General features: G+C 44.4%; 1 protein-coding gene across 1 annotated transcript in view; it reads right to left on the bottom strand.

The window, feature by feature from the left end:
* Positions 1 to 18,913, bottom strand: part of LOC126272538 (titin-like) — a 999,170-nt gene that overhangs the window by 484,590 nt on the left and 495,667 nt on the right. The window contains 1 exon segment of the mRNA XM_049975459.1: positions 18,510 to 18,674. Within this exon segment, the coding sequence (XP_049831416.1) occupies positions 18,510 to 18,674 (165 nt within the window).

Consider the following 18,913-nt stretch of genomic DNA (forward strand, 5'->3'; position numbering starts at 1 on the left):
GTGGTGGTAGTATTTTTAATTTGGATGCAAAACTGTACGCGTTGCACTATGGTTCGACGTGGTACTATTACTGCGATGCACATCGTCCGTCGGGTGAGAACTTTAACCTCGGTAGCGTCTTGCCCCTTCAGAGAGAGTGGTTTCCTGCTGGCACCGGATTCACAGTCTCCCTCCGTTCATTCCTTACATACAATACACAGACACAAGGCCACACCCTGCTAGCCCCAGTGATAGAACTGCACAGTTTACGGTTACACACTTGCAAGCACTCAAGCGCTATCAGGAACACAGTGCGGCATTCTCGCTTTGGTGCATTACACAGTACGCTACTGAGCGAGATCTGCAGCTTACGAAAACCTGAGAACTCATCCAAATTTCAGCTTGGTGATAATTTCTGCGCTGTGCACAGTCCTGCCAGACAACATCGCATAAATTTAGAAATTTGTGGTAAGATCTTATGGGACCAAATTGCTGAGGTCATCAGCTCCTAAGCTTACACACTTCTTTATCTAACTTAAACTAATTTGCGCTAATGACATGACAACAAACACACCAATGCTCGAGGGAGGACTCGAACCACCGACCTGGGGGGGGGGGGGGGGGGGGGGGAGCCGCGCGGACCGTGACAAAGCGCCCTAGCGCGGCAACAGAGTAAAGACAACGCACATGAGAGAAAACACCACTTCCTATTGAAACAAACATGTTTACAATTTTTAACACTGAAGATGATGTATCGGACAGAGCTGAAGCTACAAGATCAATCAAACTACTCAGCAACTTAAAATTTACTAAACAAATAATAAAGTGAAAGGTAATGTGTTGATAGGGAAAAAGTTGTCTTACGAGTCCAGGTTCTCGCCCAACTGTTAGATGATGTGACCGTTTTCTTCCTTAGGTTAGCAGCTGCATGACAAACTGATTACTTCACATACATGAGAGGAATATTGCACTATTTTGGTCAATGTAAGCTTGGAATTCAATTGTTCTTAGAGCTTGGGGCAAATCGCCCATTCCCGAAATGAAACCGAGCGAGGTGGCGCAGTGGTTAGCATACTGGACTCGCATTCGAAGGACAACGGTTCAAACCCGCGTCCGGCCATCCTGATTCAGGTTTTCCGTGATTTCCATAAATCACTTCAGGCAAACGCCGGGATGGTTCCTTTGACAGAGGACGGCCGACTTACTTCCCCATCCTTTCCTAATCCAACGGGAGCGATAACCTCGCTGTTTTGTCCCTTCCCCAAAACCAACCAACCAACCGAAATGAAAAGATAAAAGATTTACAACACATTAATATTTTAACATTGTAAGCTGCATATCGTACGTATATATCTACAGACGTCCGCCACTAGCCGACTAGCATCGCGTTGATTCTTTCCCGCTCGACTGGTGCCGTTTGTCGCTAAAAGACAGTCTGTTCGGCTTCTTCGAGATACAGTGATGGAATCCCGGTTCGCTCGCCGGAGCGGGGCGTAAAGTTAAAAGGTTTAATAATTAAATTTTAATTAAGTGGTGAAAACGCTATAGTGTGGTGCTGTGTATCTGTGCCGCACAACAGCGTAGGCGATACATTCAGTGCACAACTAACCCAATTCGTGCGTGCTGTAAACTTATGTCCGCATACATCAGCCGCGACGCGCTGACTGAACCATGAACATCGTGATGATGCACACGAAAAAGCGACCAGCAGACGTGTGTGAATTGGTTGTGAAAATGTGAATAGTGCAATAACGAGAAAAAGTATTTCAGAATAGAGTTGATGTTACTAGAACTGTGTTGTGTTAATTAGTATAACAGCATCTATTCCCTCTGTGACCAGTTTCATAGTGTATTGAAACGTATCAGTTTATCTAGAAACGACAGTCCCACGGAGGTAGCTTCAGACCACGACTGTAAAACAAGCTTTCCTGCCACCTACCACTGCAGTAGACCATTCAGGCTGCTCGAGAAAAATTATCTGCGTCCTGCCAAATACTAAAATGCAAAGGATAAAAGGAATCAAAATAATTCAGAATTCTAAAAATAACTTTCAATTCAATGTGTCACTGTCGAACACTGAAGGGGTTTCTATTCGATGTCTACTTAGATCTCTAATACTACTGACGATCTATATTTTGGTTTTTGGTGCGGAATTCAACAACTCCTCCCACACGAGAAGCTTAGTGAAACAACTCTCGAAGAAATTAACAGACCTCAGACAGACATATCCTAGTCTTCAGAATATGCAGGAATATGCCATTACAAGATCACATGACCCAAACTATGGGTAAAGAAATAACAGAATCGTTGACGGACTGCAGCTCATCTACGAAACATGTCGTCTGCGTAAGAATATTCCTGGACCGAGTACATTGTCGGATTAAGGGGGCCTATGAAAAATTGCCAAGCAAGCAGCATGCATGATGAGCATCTTATTCTACTCACAGCATCTTATTCAACTCAACTTACTTTGTTGAGCGATTTGATAATCTGAAGTCTGTCGTAGTGCGGCAGGTATTTCACAAAAAGTTGCTCGTAAAACTAATTATTATATAGAAGTTGTGTACTCTTATATCATAAATAATTCCAGAATTCAGATACGTGTTGTTCACGTAGAGATCGTGGAATACTTACAGCATGTGCCTAGGTATACTATAAGTAATCAGTAAAAGTAAATGGAAGGTATCTAACGAGACCACAGAGTATGCACTGAGACGTAGCCTGTATGTATCAACATGGGGCATTGCCGTTGTCCATATTTTCAAAACTGTTTGCATGAATGGTCGCCTGGAAGTGTCTTTATATATTCTTTCCACTTAATATTTATAGAGGAACGATACCCACTCATATTCCAAGCCACATTAATAGATCTGAGCGTATCATTATTATCGCTACTGATAGTCGTTAACATGAAAGTAAAAGCAGCAGAGATCGAGATGTGCCCAGTGAGCATCTCTTTCGGAGCTTAGGGAGACCGCTGACGTGGATCACACAAATGAGCCCAGAGCCTGTTCGCCGGGTTCGAAAGCCGCCTCTTGCAGTCTCCCCCTTCCTTCTTAGCTCTCTGCAAACATACTCCACGGCGGCCAGGCACACATAAAAATTGAGCGCACACACAGTGGAGAACCGTGGTAGCCGCTCCTGACAGCTAAGGGCTGCTCAGTTTGAACAGTGTTTCCTTCTACTTTCCGAAGCTTGAGATCTTACTCAGACTGGCTGTTGAGATTAAGTACATGCTGAACCGGCTCATTGTCTTCTTAATCCTACATATGAAAGCTAATCTTTTTTTTTTTTTTAATTTCTAGTTAAACGTCGAAGTTGCCAAGACGTTCTACAGCGACATTCGTCTGATGTTGTTACTTCTGTCTTCAATCCAGTCTGGTTTGACACAGTTCTCAGCGTTTGTCCGTCCTGTGCAGGTCTCACTTCCCAGTAACTACTGAAACCTACACCCATCTAAAATTACGCCCAATATCGCCGTTATCTGAGCATGATGCGAACTGACCAACTATACTGCAACGTTGCCGCATGGTGAATTTTTGAGACCAGCTCACGTTTCTGAACGACCATGAAAACTATGCGACATTCAGCCTGCTTAACTAGTTTTAGAGTGTGATCGTGCAGTATAACGTTGTGGTCTTCAGTCCGAAGAATGGTTTGATGCAGCTCTCCACGTCAGTCTACCCTACGCATGCTTCATCTCTGCATAACTACTGCAACCTACATTCACCTAAACCTGTTCCCTGAAGTGAAGCAGTGGTCTGCCTTTACAATGTTTATACCCAACACTTCCTCCGTCACCAAATTTATGATTCCTTTATCATTCTGGGCGAGTACGATCAACCGATCCCTCCTTTTAGTCAAGTTGTGACAAACTGTTTTGTTCAATTCGATTCATTAGTTATACGAGATAGCCGTATAATGACAAGCATTCTTCTGCAGCACCATATTTCAAAAACGTCTTTTCTCTTGCTACGAGAACTTTTTATTTGTATTTATTTTCTATTTTCCCACTAGCCAACTTTTGAGTCATTGCAGGATCATCATTAGACGGAACAAAATTTAAAGTGCCTGTAAATACCCATAAAACAAAGCCTGTCTGTGGAATCGTGGCGCAGGTGAAAATAATTAGGTTCATATAGATTACGCCGAACTAAGCACACAGATGAAATATAGCGATTGGTTACCTAAACGGCCATGTAATCCCGGAAGTTACGGATATGGAACTATAAAAAGCACAAACGTTAAGGCTAATCAGTAAGGGTAACAAGATATGAGATACGACACTTCCCCACAACAGTTAGTTTCGGTTGCTTAAAGAAACGGTTTCTGCTGCAGTATGTCTCTCCAACGCTTCAAATGGTTCAAATGGCTCTAAGCACAATGGGACTTAACATCGGAGGTCATCAGTCCCCTAGACTTAGATCTACTTAAACCTAACTAACCTAAGGACGTCTCACACATCCATGCCCTAGGCAGTATTCGAACCTGCAACCGTAGCAGCAGCGCGGTTCCGGACTGAAGCGCCTAGACCCGCTCGGCCACAGCGGCCGGCTCCAACGCATTCCACACGTGCTCCGGGGGAACGGGCAGGACAGGCCTACTGCCGAATATCCTCTCTTTCCAAGAGCTCATCCACCTGTCACTTCAAGGTATGCCAGACTGAATCGGCTCTCGTCCAAAAAGAGAACGCGACCCCATTCCTCGTTGGTCCAGTCCCTATGTTCTTGACACATCATAAACAGTTCCGCCGATGTGCAGGTATCAACAGAACACAATGTAGTGGTCGTCGGGCAAAGAAACCACCCCCACGCAGTCGCCGTACCACACTGTGAAGTTTGAGATTGCGATGCATGCGTATCTTGCATGTGATTGATATTTCATCCATTGTTTGTGGGTCCCTTCTTGCCTGTTGCACAATGTAGCGGTCATTTGCTCCTATAGCTGACCGTGGTTGACCATCCCGTCTCCTTCGGAAAATAACAGTGCCTGTAGCTCAGAACGCTCCACACGCACATGAAACAATGCTGTGAACAATACTCCTCGACTACACTTGTCACACTTCCTCTTTCTCCCAGTTTCCAGACTTTTCATCCCCGTGTGAAGTAATCTTAAATGTTGTCTCCGGGCCATGTTGTAATGAAGAGCACACCACAGTGCACCGTAAATACTAGCTGATTGATACACACTGTCTTTTCCCGCTTCTTCAACGGCCCATATTACGGGGCCCGAGCCATTCGACACTATTATCACGCTGACCTCGCGCCATGTGACGTGAAAGTTTCTGTGGACGACTGGAATACCTCTGGCAACATGCTCCCACACATTCATTCATTTCTCCAGGAAGTTAATGTTGTGTTACTTTGCTATCTCATACTTAAAAGTTTTGCAGAGCACTGTATTTCTGATATTCTAACCGTAAATGAATGTGTTTTATGGTGTAAATACAGTTGTTTCCAATGGTATACTTACGTTTTTTTTTAAAAAAAAAAGAAAAAAAACAGATAAAAGGTGCGAATTTTACGTATACGATTCTAAGCCGTATGTGTTGTTCTACTGTACGTATATACAGCTCACCCTTTAAGCAGGATTTCAATCGAAGTAATTTCGAATCTCCTCCTCCTCCTCCTCCTTCTTATTCTTCTTCTTCTTATTATTATTATTATTATTACCTTTCCTTTCTTAGGCGTTATGTCTGGTTAAAAATGGAAAGTGACGCGGACCTTGATCAAGCGTGACTTCCTTTTAACTGTAACTGTATATGTTAAATTGCATTTAGGAACTTTCGGGTAATTGAACATGTATCAATAATTACAGATTTCTGTAGTTGTATATATACGTTTGGATGTAGCTGTATTGCGTTGATGTACTGGTGGGTACTGCGTGGTATGACTCCTGTAGTTGATAGTGAAATTGGTATAATGTCATCTTTATCCTGATGCCACATGTCCTTGACTTCCTCAGCCAGTTGGATGTATTTTTCAATTTTTTCTCGTGTTTTCTTCTGTATATTTGTTGTATTGAGTATGGATATTTCGATTAGTTGTGTTAATTTCTTCTTTTTATTGGTGAGTTTGATGTCAGGTTTGTTATGTGGTGTTGTTTTATCTGTTATAATGGTTCTGTCCCTGTATTATTATTATTATTATTATTATTATCACTATTATCAAGGTCTGCTAATTTACAAAATCACACAGCTAAAACTACAAATTTTTACATACAAGAGATAACGTTTAGGACCGACGTATCAAGTGTGTCGCTTTAAAAACATTACAAAAGCAAATAAATGCACCTTCCATGCAAATGCTCCTGTATTTCGACCCAAGTCGCAGTGTTCAAAGCCCAGAATGAATAAGTTATATCATAATCGTATCTAAACCACTAGGGATATGATACACCACGCTACTTCTGCTGGCTGTCTCAACTAGATAAGTAATGTTTTCGGTATGCTAACAGGGCAGACCGCACACAATCATATCGTATTCATGCTCAATGGGGACAGGTCTGCTGATCGCACAAGTCGGGAAGATCACAAACGTCTTATACAGTGCGAGCATTGTGTAGGCCCTACAGTACATATACTGCACTGGTCACTGTCCCCTCACGACATAGGAGTACCGTTATTGAAGTAGGTATCATATTATTATAGTTTGCGCGTCGTCCGTTTAACTACTTCAGATACCAGTTATATTAGTGATATGGATGCCTTTAGGAGCTGCTGCATGAGAAGCGATCCAACTCCCGATCATTTCCACAGTGGATGCTAAACATGTTTGATCCTTAATGCAGTGTTTTGCTTTTTCGATTTTGTACAGCTGGTGCACAGACGTGCTGCATATGCGCTTACGTTCGGACGTGTTTTTCATAGAGGGGAAAAGGTAGCGCAGACGAACTGTTGTCGCTGTGACAACACCACCATTCAGAGGCAACGCATGTTGATTTACTTGGCTAAAAACGGTTGCTGATGGATTGCGCTTTAGGAGAAGCATATGGTTACGAGGGATCTAGAGCGAAATATCTATTATATGTGAATGTGTTTTCCCTTTATACAATGAGAACACTGGTGCGATGTTTTCTGCGTGTATGAACGCACTCCATACAAGACATTCTATTGTGTGAATGAAATTATGATGATGTGGGTCTGTACCTATGAAACATGTACAATCATTTTTTTTCCATTGTGAGTGGTTGAGCCTACATTTCAATTAGCGAGTGTTCGACTCAACGATTTTTCCACGTACACTTAAAGAAAGACGCATCAAGAAAAATTATCAGAATGGGACGGAAATTGGTAAATGTGATGGACAACTATTGAAAAAATGATTACTATTTCAGAAAGACTGATAATTAATTTAAGAGAAAGAACTTCACATATTGAGCAAGTCAATAACACGTTGGTCCACCTCTGGCCATTACGCAAGAAGTTATTCATCTTAGCATTGTTTGACATAGTTGTTGGATGTTCTCCGAGGGATCTCGTGCCAGATTCTGTCCAACTGGTGCGTTGGATCGTCAAAATCTATAGTTGGTTGGAGGGCTCAGCCCATAATGCTCCAAACTTTCTCAATTTGGAAGAGATCCGGCGACCTTGCTCGCTAAGGTAGGGTTTGGCAAGCACGAAGACACGTAGTAGAAACTCACCGCGTGCGGGCGGGCGTTACCTTGCTGCAATGTAAGCCGAGGATGCCTTGCTACGAAGGGAAACAAAACGGGGCGTAGAATATCGCCAGCGTACCATTGTGCTGTAAGGGTGCTGCAAATGATGATCAAATAGGTCCTGCTACGAAAAGAAATTCACCCTAACCACAACCCGTGGTTATCCGGCCATATGGCGGGCGACAGTGAGGTTGGAAACGTACCGCTCTCTAAGGCGTTTCCAGACATGTCTTAGGCCTGAACCTCACTGACTGAGTAGAATTGTCTTCAGTGATAGGGTCTCGCTTCGAACTGAGCCCCGATGACTAGCGAAGGCGTGTCTGGAGATGCCCCAGAAAAGGCGACACCAATCTGAATGTCACCCGCCATACGGGTCGATAACCAGGAGTGATAGTCCGAGGCGCCATTTCACTTCATAGCAGGTCCCCTTTGGTTGTCATCCGGAGCACACTCATACCACCGCGGCAAGTCGACGATATTTAATTCCCCGTTTTCTTCTTGCCCTTCAATGTTAAGTCATTGTGTGCTTACATTCCAGCAAGATAATGACTGTCCACACATGGCGAGAGTTTGTACTGCTTGTCTTCGCACTTGCTAAACCCTATCTTGGCCAGCGAGGTCGACGGACCTCTCCCCATCTGAGAAATTTTGGAGCTTTATGGGCAGGACCCTCTGACCAGCTCGGGATTTTGACAATCTAACACTCCAATTGGACAGAATTTGGCACTATGTGCATCAGGAAGTCATCTAACAACTCTATCAATCAATGCCTAGCCGAATCACTGCTTGCATAACGGCCAGGGGCGGTCCAACACGGTACTGACTTGCTCAATATTTGAGGCTCTTGTTCTTGAATATTTACCCAATTTTTCTGAGGTTGTATTCATTTGCTATTCTGTGGATTTACATCAAGTCTACCGATTTCTGGCCCATTCGGAGAAATCCTTCGTGGTGTGTTGTTTTTTTGTGTTAGGGTGTATATGCCAAATATTCAATAAAATAACCTTTTTGTACAGTGTGAATGTGCATTCAAACGTCTTGCACACGTCTGAATAAATGTAGTTTATAATAATATCCACGTTTTATTTCAATATTTCACAAGTACACTTATTTGTGGCTGTAGTATAAACACAGATGTGACAGCGCTTAAGCGACGTTACTGATTTTGTTCATCCAGCCGCTGCAGCCGAGCGGTTCTAGGCGTTTCAGTCCGGAACCGCGTAACCGCAATGGTCGCAGGTTCGAATCCTGCCTCGGTCATGGATGTGTGTGATGTCCTTAGGTTAGTTAGGTTTAAGTAGTTCTAAATTCTAGGGGACTGATGACCTCAGATGTTAAGTCGCATAGTGCTCAGAGCCATTTGAAAAAAAAAAAAAAAAATGAACTGATTTTGTTTAATGATCTACGTATCAGATATGGGAATAAATATTTCCATCAAGCGTAAATAACAGGTTATTTCACTGAATATATATTATATAAAAGCACAGAAATTGTTGGATCGTAACTCAACAGTACATTCCACGGTAGAACGTCGCCAACTAACCCTAAACGGGGCACACAACATCAATAACAAACGCATCGTAGCAACTGATGATGGTAGCATTCTGCCGAACTAAACATGATCGAGTAGAAAAGTGTGATATGTGTAAACAAAGCCAACAACAAACCGCCCCGCTACGACTCTGCCAAGAGAGGAGTGTCATATCCCACGCAACTGGGAGCTCTCGGGATGACGTTTAACTCGCAAAATAAAGAATTTGCGGCGAAGTATCAGTGATTTAGAGAACTGAAAGACACTGTGTGGAAACGAGCTGGGCCGGATCACGTGGTGGTCCGCGGCATGCAGCCCTGAAACCGGAGAGCGGCGCACTCAGAGCTGGCCGGGCCCCTGGAGTGCTGCCGCAGACAGCGCATTGCCATCAGCGCAGTCCGAGAAACGCATTAACTCCACGCGCGGGGAGCGCCGCCACGCAGCCGCACGGCGCCCTATCCTGTACCCGTACCAGCACTCACAGCCCACAACTTCACCAGCTTTCTTCTTGCATCTCGAAGGACACGATTCGAATTCGACAACGGTATAACGCTAGCGCTGACTGAAAACTGAAATACAATGAGGTCAACATGTGACTTAAATAAACTAAAAAACCACAGAGTAGCTACACCACAATACACTAAATGGCTAGGATTACAGAACTGTAGTCACCAGGTCCGGACAGAATCCTACTACGGTTTTACAGAGTGTACCCTACGGCATTGGCCCCTTACTTAGCAGCCGGCCGTTCTGGCCGAGCGGTTCTAGGCGGTTCAGTCCGGAATCGCGCTGCTGCTACGGTCGCAGGTTCGAATCCTGCCTCGGGCATGGATGTGTGTGATGTGCTAAGGTTAGTTAGGTTTAAGTAGTTCTAAGTTCTAGGGGACTGATAACATCAGAAGTTACGTCTCATAGTGCTCAGAGCCATTTGAAACAGGGTTCGCGCGGCTCTCCTCGTAGGAGGTTCGAGTCCTCCCTCGGGCATGGGTCTCTGTGTGTTGGCCTTACCGTTAGTTAGTTTAAGTTATATTAAGTAGTGTGTAAGCCTAGGAAACGATGACCTCAGCAGTTTGGTCCCATAGGAACTTATCACAAATATCCAAAATATCCTTATTCTTAGCTCCAATATAATAAATTTCCTAGGGACAGAAAAGCTCCTGTCCACAAATCAACAAGGTTGTAGAAAGCATCGCTCATGTGAAATTCAGCTTGCCTTTTTCTCTCACGATATCGTGCGAACCATGGTGGGGAATAAGCAGATTCCATATTTCTAGATATCCGAGAAGCGTTTGTCGCCGAGTGCCACCAGATTGCTACTGAAGGTTCGAGCATACGGTGGTGGTGGTTAGCGTTTAACGTCCCGTCGACAACGAGGTCATTAGAGACGGAGCGCAAGCTCGGGTTAGGGAAGGATTGGGAAGGAAATCGGCCGTGCCCTTTCAGAGGAACCATCCCGGCGTTTGCCTGAAACGATTTAGGGAAATCACGGAAAACCTAAATCAGGATGGCTGGAGACGGGATTGAACCGTCGTCCTACCGAATGCGAGTCCAGTGTGCTAACCACTGCGCCACCTCGCTCGGTAGTCGAGCATACCGAATACGTTCTCAGGTATGTGGCTGTCTCGAAGACTATGGGACTGTTTATAAATAACTTTTCTGCTACCGCCGCGCGGGATTAGCCGAGGGGTCTCAGGCTCTGCAGTCACGGACTGTGCGCCTGGTCCCGGCGGAGGTTCGGTCCTCCCTCGGGCATGGGTGTGTGTGTGTGTTTTTGTCCTTCGGATAATTTAGGTTAAGTAGTGTGTAAGCTTAGGGACTGATGACCTTAGCAGTTAGCTCCCATAAGATTCCACACACATTTTACATTTCTACTATTAGTCACAGTCTTTTATTCATATTTTACACGACGTATTTCGGGAAATGATTCCCATTTTCAAGTGCACTCTCTCTATGTACTATGCAATTTTTGCGTAATGTTTTCGATGTGTGAAGTTCATCTTTGTAAGTTATTCTTATCGCATACTGTGCACAGAAAATTGGTTGTGATGTTTGACATTTGTGAGACTCTGCGCAAATGCACCATAAGAAAACTTAAAGTCAACAAAACAAAGCGGAATCTCATACATGGAAAACATTACTTAAAAATGGCATACTAACAGAGAAAACGCACTTGAAAACAAGAATCATTTCCCGAAACACTTCTTGTAAAATATGAATCAAAGAAAATCGTGACTGGTAGCAGAAAAGTTATATATAAACAAACCCATTGTTTCCACTGTAGCTGACTTTCAGAAGACTATTTATAATGGACAGAAGTCTCGAGGACTTCTTAAATAATTGAACTCAGTACGATACCCTGGGCGGTGAGTGTTCATCAGAGACAAGGGTATCGTGAGGAGTGCCCCACGGAAGTGTGATAGAACCGCTGTTATTCTCTGCATACATGAATGATCTGACGAATAGGATGGGCAGTAATCTGCGACTGTTTGCTGATGACGCTGTAATATTCCGGAAGGTGCCGTATACTTTATGCAAGACTTCGAGGAAAAATCACTTCAGTCGGCGGTGTTGAAACCTACATGTTTCTGGAGATACGTGGACGACACATCTGCAGTGTGGCGACGTGCAACAGTAACGTTTCCTGCATTTCTGGAACACCTTAAGTCCCTCCACCGAGCATTTGCTTAAACATGAAAGTGGAGGAAAATTGAGACCTGCCGCTCTTAGATGTCCTGGACCGCAGAAAAGAAACATAGTTCTTTGGGTCACAATATGTTCCGTAAACCAACTCATAAGATTCTAGCTCTACCAGCTACGAGCTGCCATCACCCATCTCCATGCAGTGGCGTATTACGGACTCTCGCTCATAGGGCTAGAGTCATCTCAGATCAAGGGACCCTATAAGCAGAGCTTAGCCATGTTCGCTCTGTGTTTGTACAAAACGGGTACTCTGAAAAACATATTCGTAGTGGTTTCCAACCTACACGCACTAAACTTCAAGAACAGCCAGAAGAAACGGACAACTCCAGGAGAATGGTTTTTCTACCCTGTGTTGGCAGCGTGTCCTTTAAAAACGGAAGGCTGCCCAAGAAACATCAATTAAAATGTGTGTTACACCCTGCAGAGAGAGTACAAACGATATTGGGTTCTGTTAAAGACAACATAGGTCTAAGGAGACCAGGGATATACAAAATTCAGAGCCAGCGTTGGAAATATTCATTGGTCAGACGTCTCGCACTGTTAGAGATAAATGTGCAAAACATAAACGTCACACCACATTGGATTAGCCAGAAATGTAAACTCTGCGGTTGCTAAACATTGTCTTGACACAGGACATAGCATGAACTACGGAGGGACAAAGATCCATCATTCACGAAGCAGTCTAAATACATTTGAATAACGACCTGATTAACAGAGATAGAGAATTGCAACTCAGCAAGGCTTGGGAACCAGCACTGGCGGCATTAAGACATCTTTGGCCGCAAAAGAACGAAGAACGAATCCGAGTCCACAAACTCGGTTATTCGGAATCGGCATACTCAAACTGGGCACCAACACACTGCCCGTGCGCGCGCTGGGCCGCGATTTGCGGCTGCTCGTAGGCCGCACTGCGCTTGCGAAGACCGTGGCCTCTTTCTCCGGCAGGGGCATTGGCTGTCGCCGTGCTCTATGATTTGTCTCAGATGTTATAGCCACACCCTTTGGCGACTATACTCAGCTCATGTATCGGCGAGTCACTGTAGCAACACGCCAATGTGCACCTGGAGGTGATGAGCAGCTCTCTCGTTGAAATATTGTGCACCTTTCATTCGTGAACCAATGAAGCAAATACAGTATAGGCGCTGAGAGACTGTAGAAGGATACAATTCCAGCTGGGGTGATGAGCGGCAGCTGGCTCTAAATGTAGAAAAATTTAAGGTAATGCAGATGAATAGGGAAAACTCTAGCAATTATCGAATACAGCATTAGTGATGTGCTGCTGAACACAGTCATGTCGTTAAAAATCTAGACGTAACGTTGTAAAGCGACGTGAGTGGAACGAACAGGTAAGGACGATAGCAGGGAAAGAGAATGGTCGACTTCAATTTATTCGACAAATTTTAGGAAAGTGATTCATATATAAAGGAGGCAGCGTATAGAACACTTAAGCGACTGATTTTTTGGGTACTGCTCGAGTGTTTGACATCCCAGCAGATCAGATTAAAGGAAGACATCGAAGCAATTCAGAGGCGGGCTGCTAGATTTGTTACTGGTGGATATTGACAACATGGAAGTACTACGGAGATGCTTCGTGAAGTCAAATGAGAATCCGTGGACGGAAGACGTTCTTTTCACGGAACACTATTGCGAAAATGTATAGAACAAGCATTTGCAGCTCAGAGCTGAAAGGTTCTAATGCCACCAACGTATGTCTCGCTTAAGAACCGCGAAGAGATACGATACAAGATATCAAAGCTCGTCCAGGTGCACAGATGTACACAGAAAGTGGTTTTTCCCCTGGTCTATTTACGAGTGGAGCAGGAAATGAGTTGATTACTAGTAACACGAAGTATCCTCCGCCATACACCATGCGATGGCATGCGGAGTACGTAAGTAGATGTAAATCTATAGCTCTGGGAATTCAATATGATGTGCTCCAGTCCAAGCCTCTAAACGTCACAACATGGAATGGAAGAGAGGCTGGGATTGTTCCTGGGGAATTTCTCTCTACTCGTATGTAGCTGGCATGGCGCCCACGAAGGTTGCTGGATGCGCCTAATTAACAATTTGCCCTCTATTCCTATACCAGCCTCCTTCTATGGGCGACATGTAACGTCCAGGACAGGAAAGCAGAATCTTTCTGCAAAGAACACTAGCACTTCTTCGCCATAGGCTGTGGCCCACACGGGAGGCAGTACTCTGGGCCTTAAAACCTACCCATTAAAAGATTAGTGGTAACACCTAGAAGCTATTGCATAGTCAAAATATCTACGAGGGTGGATTCCCATAATGCTGTTGTATGTATGAAGACAGGCGTTACAATGAACTGCAGGAGGACCTGGATAGGTTCTATGATTGTTTAAAGAACTGTGCAACTGACATGAAACATAATCAAATGTGACGTTCTGCGCTTCACTCTATGGGAATCAATCATTGAGAGTCATAATTGGAAAATATAATAAATCCCGAGTGATCTGAAGTGGAACGGCCACATCAAGCAAGCTGTAGATAAATGAAATACTGGACTAACATTCACTCGAAGAATGTTAATGAAATTCACCGCCCCCCTTTCTCCCCGAAGGAATAACAAATACTAGAGTATCATTTGTCATTATGACACCCTCATCAGATAGGACTAATCGAAATTTAAAAAAGAGAGCAGCGTTTAGTACGCACGAATTCGCTAAGGAGCAGCAAACTGCTTATCAAAAGTCATTCCGAGAAGGCAGGTTCACACAATCATTAAGCATTATTTTATTTCCTTCAGCATGCGTCTTGTGAAATAACTACGGAGGGAAAATCGGAAAAATTCTAATCCATTTGGAGGCTTTTGATGGTCTTTCTCCCGGCGCACGATTCGTGGTTGGAGCAGAAAAAGGGTAGAATGACAATGGTATCGCAATTACCCTCCGTACGCACTGCAATATGACTCGGGAGTATAAATGAAGATGTAGCAGTTGCTGCTTAGATAGCTGGGAGGCGATGCAACGTCGCACAGAACTGCCTCACTCGACTGTTGTCCGCTATGCCGGACAACAATGCGCACGTCAACTACGGTTACTGTGGTAATGTCTACGCACGACACCTTTACGGTTGGACAGGATAGAGCACAACACGTCCAAAAACAATTAATTTCGCTACCCAGAACGACGGCGGCCGCTTCCTCATTCGAGACGGCGACGTTTGTGGTTCCCGGACGATGAGACGCAACTCCGTGATACCAGGTCAGCCTGCGTCATGGCGTCCAAGCTTAGCCGCAAATACGAGGCAAGTTGGTGGCCATCCCGTAGGTGCAGCAACGCTAGACGTTTACGTAAGGCTTATTTATAATTATTACATAATTATGCATTTCTGAAACTTAAAGTATGTATTTCAAATTGCTATTCTTGTAACCCATTATGCTCATATTCTCATTTTAATACATAAAACAATATTGAGAGAAAAAATGGCACCTCCAAATAGTTTAAATGCTAGCGCCTCTTCCGAAAATTGTACGAACCAGCACATATAGTCTACTTGCGATGAGCTTTTAACTCGTTTCTCTTTTTCTATTTGGTATTTTGCATATTCTTCTTCAAAAATAATTTTTTGCGAACGATATTCCACGTTTTATGATTTCATGTATCGTGATACAAATTCGAATCTCACAAGTTTAGTGCCATAACTTACATACGTATGTAACATGCCCGTAACTTGCAAGTGCTTTGTGGACTTGAGTGACATCTTTTCTCTTTCTTCTACACTACGTTTCTGGGTTGTAGGTTGCGGTGACCCCCCCCCCCCCCCCAAAAACACACACACACACACACACACACACACACACACACACACACTCTGGTGTTGAAAATTAAAGCAACAAACGGAAATTTTGCAAGCTTGCGTTTACTTTGCCACAAAACAATATAAAGAGAATAGTTACGCAGAAACAATGAAAAGAACGCAGAACAAGATAAATTCTACATGCATAATGGTAGGCAAAAATGTTCTTCGTTTTTTCCAATTTAACGTATTTGCACACACATCCCAGCAAATGGTTAATCAGCTCAGCATGGCGTGTGACCACCTCTCTCAGCAATACAGGCCTGAAAACGCCTGTGCATGCTGTGAGTGATGTCTTGAGTCTCATGTGGAAGCAATAACGCCCATTCTTCCTGCAGAGCTGCTCACCAGTCTTGGAGAGTGGTTGGTGGATGCTGACGTAACGCAATTTGTCTCCCCAGTGCACCCCACAGATGCTCTATGAAATTCAAATGGGGGGCCGGCCGCGGTTGGCCTCGCGGTTCTAGGCGCGCAGTCCGGAACCGTGCGACTGCTACGGTCGTAGATTCGAATCCTGCATCGGGCATGGATGTGTGTGATGTCCTTAGGTTAGTTAGGTTTAAGTAGTTCTAAGTTCTAGGGGACTGATGACCACAGCAGTTGAGTCCCATAGTGCTCAGAGCCATTTTTTTTTTTAACCAATTCAAATCGGGAGAACGAGCAGGCCACGCCATGCGTGCATTATCTTCCGTTCCCAAGAAAACATCAACCACCCGTGCTCAATGAGGTGTAGCATTATCGTCTATCAGGACGAAGTCTGGGCCCACACCGCCTCGCAACAACCGCAAATGGGGTCCCAAGATCTTTCACGATGCCCGACAGCGGTTAAATCTTGCCGATTCTCCCATACAATTTCATGTTCGACTCCTCAGCATAATCCCTGCCCACACCATTACGTATCCTCTTCGATATCGGTCTCTTTCCACAATGTTTGGATTTGAAATCGTGTTCCACGTTCCCTCCAGATATGGATGCGCTGAGAATCACTCTCCAGACCAAATCGGGACTCATCTGCAAAAATAACTTTGGCCCACCGTTCGACCGTCCCGGTGGCATGTTGACGACTCCATTCTAGACGTTCACTTCTCTGTGAAGACGCATCAGAGGTACGCATACAGCAGGTCTCCGACAGTAAAGACCACTCTGCCGAAGCCTTCTGTACACCATTTGCCTCGATACAACACGTTCAGTGGATGTTGCGAGGTCTGATGCCAGTTGCCGTGCGTACTAAGACGCTACCGTCTGCCCTTACAGCCAAATAACGTCTTCTCTTTTTTGATTCACACGTTGCCGGCCCTGCCCTGGTCTTCGGGATACTGTTTCGGTCTCTATAAATTGTCGCCACATACGACAAACAATAGAACGATTCACATTAAGCGTCTGGGTCACAACAGTTTGTGACTGTCATCCTTCCATTCTTCTTACGGCCCTCAACTGCAGAGTGTCTTGTAAGGGTCTTGTCTGTGACTGTATACACATCTATTGTGAATGTGGGGCAACCCTTCACCACTACCCCATTTGACAGGTGCCCTGACGTCATCGTTTACTAGAATGCCATCTTCCGTGCAGAACACGATTGTACGGACATCTGTTGACATTTTGTATGATTATACCGTGAAGTCCTCTTTCTGTCACGCTGCCATTGTCTCCTCCGCTCTTTCTACAACAGAACCACTGTCTAATACCTTCCAGTACTTCCTACTTCTCCGTCTCTCTTGTCACTGCCACTGCCACTGTCTCAGCCTCTCTCTGCATAAAAAAACGCAAATATGTTTGCATGCCAAAATTTTTGGAAAATTTGTACTCAGAAATTTTGAATGACGCAGCCGGTTTCCCACTTTTCAGTCAGAGTCTTTTTAAATAAACAAGAGCATATTTACCTTTTTTGTGCTCTGACAGAAGGGCATATCACTCACATGAAGAGAACCTTATGGGTCAGTAAACTTTGATAGCTTACTTATGTGAAACTGAAATAAAGCAGAACTAATTTCACACCTCGGACCGGATTTTCCGAGCACAAAAATTTTACGTGGACTCAGTACTACATGGGGTTCCCAGATCCCTTCTGATGACGACCGACACGCTTTGCAACATATAAATAAATACCTAGAGAATTTGCCGTTAAAATTTGAGAAATTTGCTGCGATTAGTTATTCACATATCTGCTGCTGACGGCAAAAAATTGTGAAAAACGGTGTTTTCAGAAGATCCGCGAATGAACTAAATGGCTCCTCCATAAGCCCCTGAAGGTGCATCGTACACCACATTTAATGGAGAGAGAGAGAGAGAGAGAGAGAGAGAGAAAGAGAGAGAGAGAAGAAAAAAAAGAAAAAGAATAACAGCTGATTTGCTCCCTTTGCCTAAGCCGCTGGAAAACTGCAGTATTCAAAAATTGATCCTAAACTGTGGGCTTGTTACAGTAAGATGATCCTTCGGTTAGGTATACAAATAGTCCCTGGCCCAAAAGCTATACAAACCACTTGACCCTTACTTTTCTATCACAAACAGAACCCGGGATATGAGCCCTGGAAAAATCCTGCGTGTACACGAGGAGTGTTGGAAGATATTGGTAGCGCATTCTGTTGCATGCGTACCGATAAGTGCTGTAAAATGATTTTTCTATTTTTTTGCATAACAGCCTAAGAATTACCATATGAACCTTAGTATCTCGAACATTCATATTTTTTATTTCAAGTGTGCTATCGTTTTAAATGAAAATGTGTTTAAGATTTTTTTGATTTGTTCCACATCCATGACTGCGTACATTAGTATATTTGTTTCGCACTGAAGGTACGCCTAACGTGATCTAAAAGCGGCGCCCTACCTGGATGCTCGTGGAGGTGCACGTAGACGACGGCGGCGACCTGCTGCTCGGTCACGAAGTCCCACAGGCCGTCGCAGGCCAGCACCAGGAAGTCCTCAGTGCCGTCCAGGCTCAACTCCGTCACGTCTGGCTCCGCACACACGTACGGCTTGTATTCCGAGTCCCCTGCAACAAACCACACGCTGTCAGAAACAGCAGCAGTCCTCAGCCGGCCGGCATCACAGCTATCTCTCTGCAACTGCTAGCAAACGAAGATCTCCAAGTCCGTCTCTGCGATGAGTCACAGTCGGTATGATTTTGCTACTGGTGCATATTACATATTGCAAGTTGCTCTATATGAAATTTAGCTAACATCGGCCGGAGTGACCGAGCGTTTCTAGGCGCTTCAGTCTGGAAATGCGCGA

This window comes from Schistocerca gregaria, chromosome 1, assembly GCF_023897955.1.
Source record: "Schistocerca gregaria isolate iqSchGreg1 chromosome 1, iqSchGreg1.2, whole genome shotgun sequence".
Lineage (NCBI taxonomy): Eukaryota > Metazoa > Arthropoda > Insecta > Orthoptera > Acrididae > Schistocerca > Schistocerca gregaria.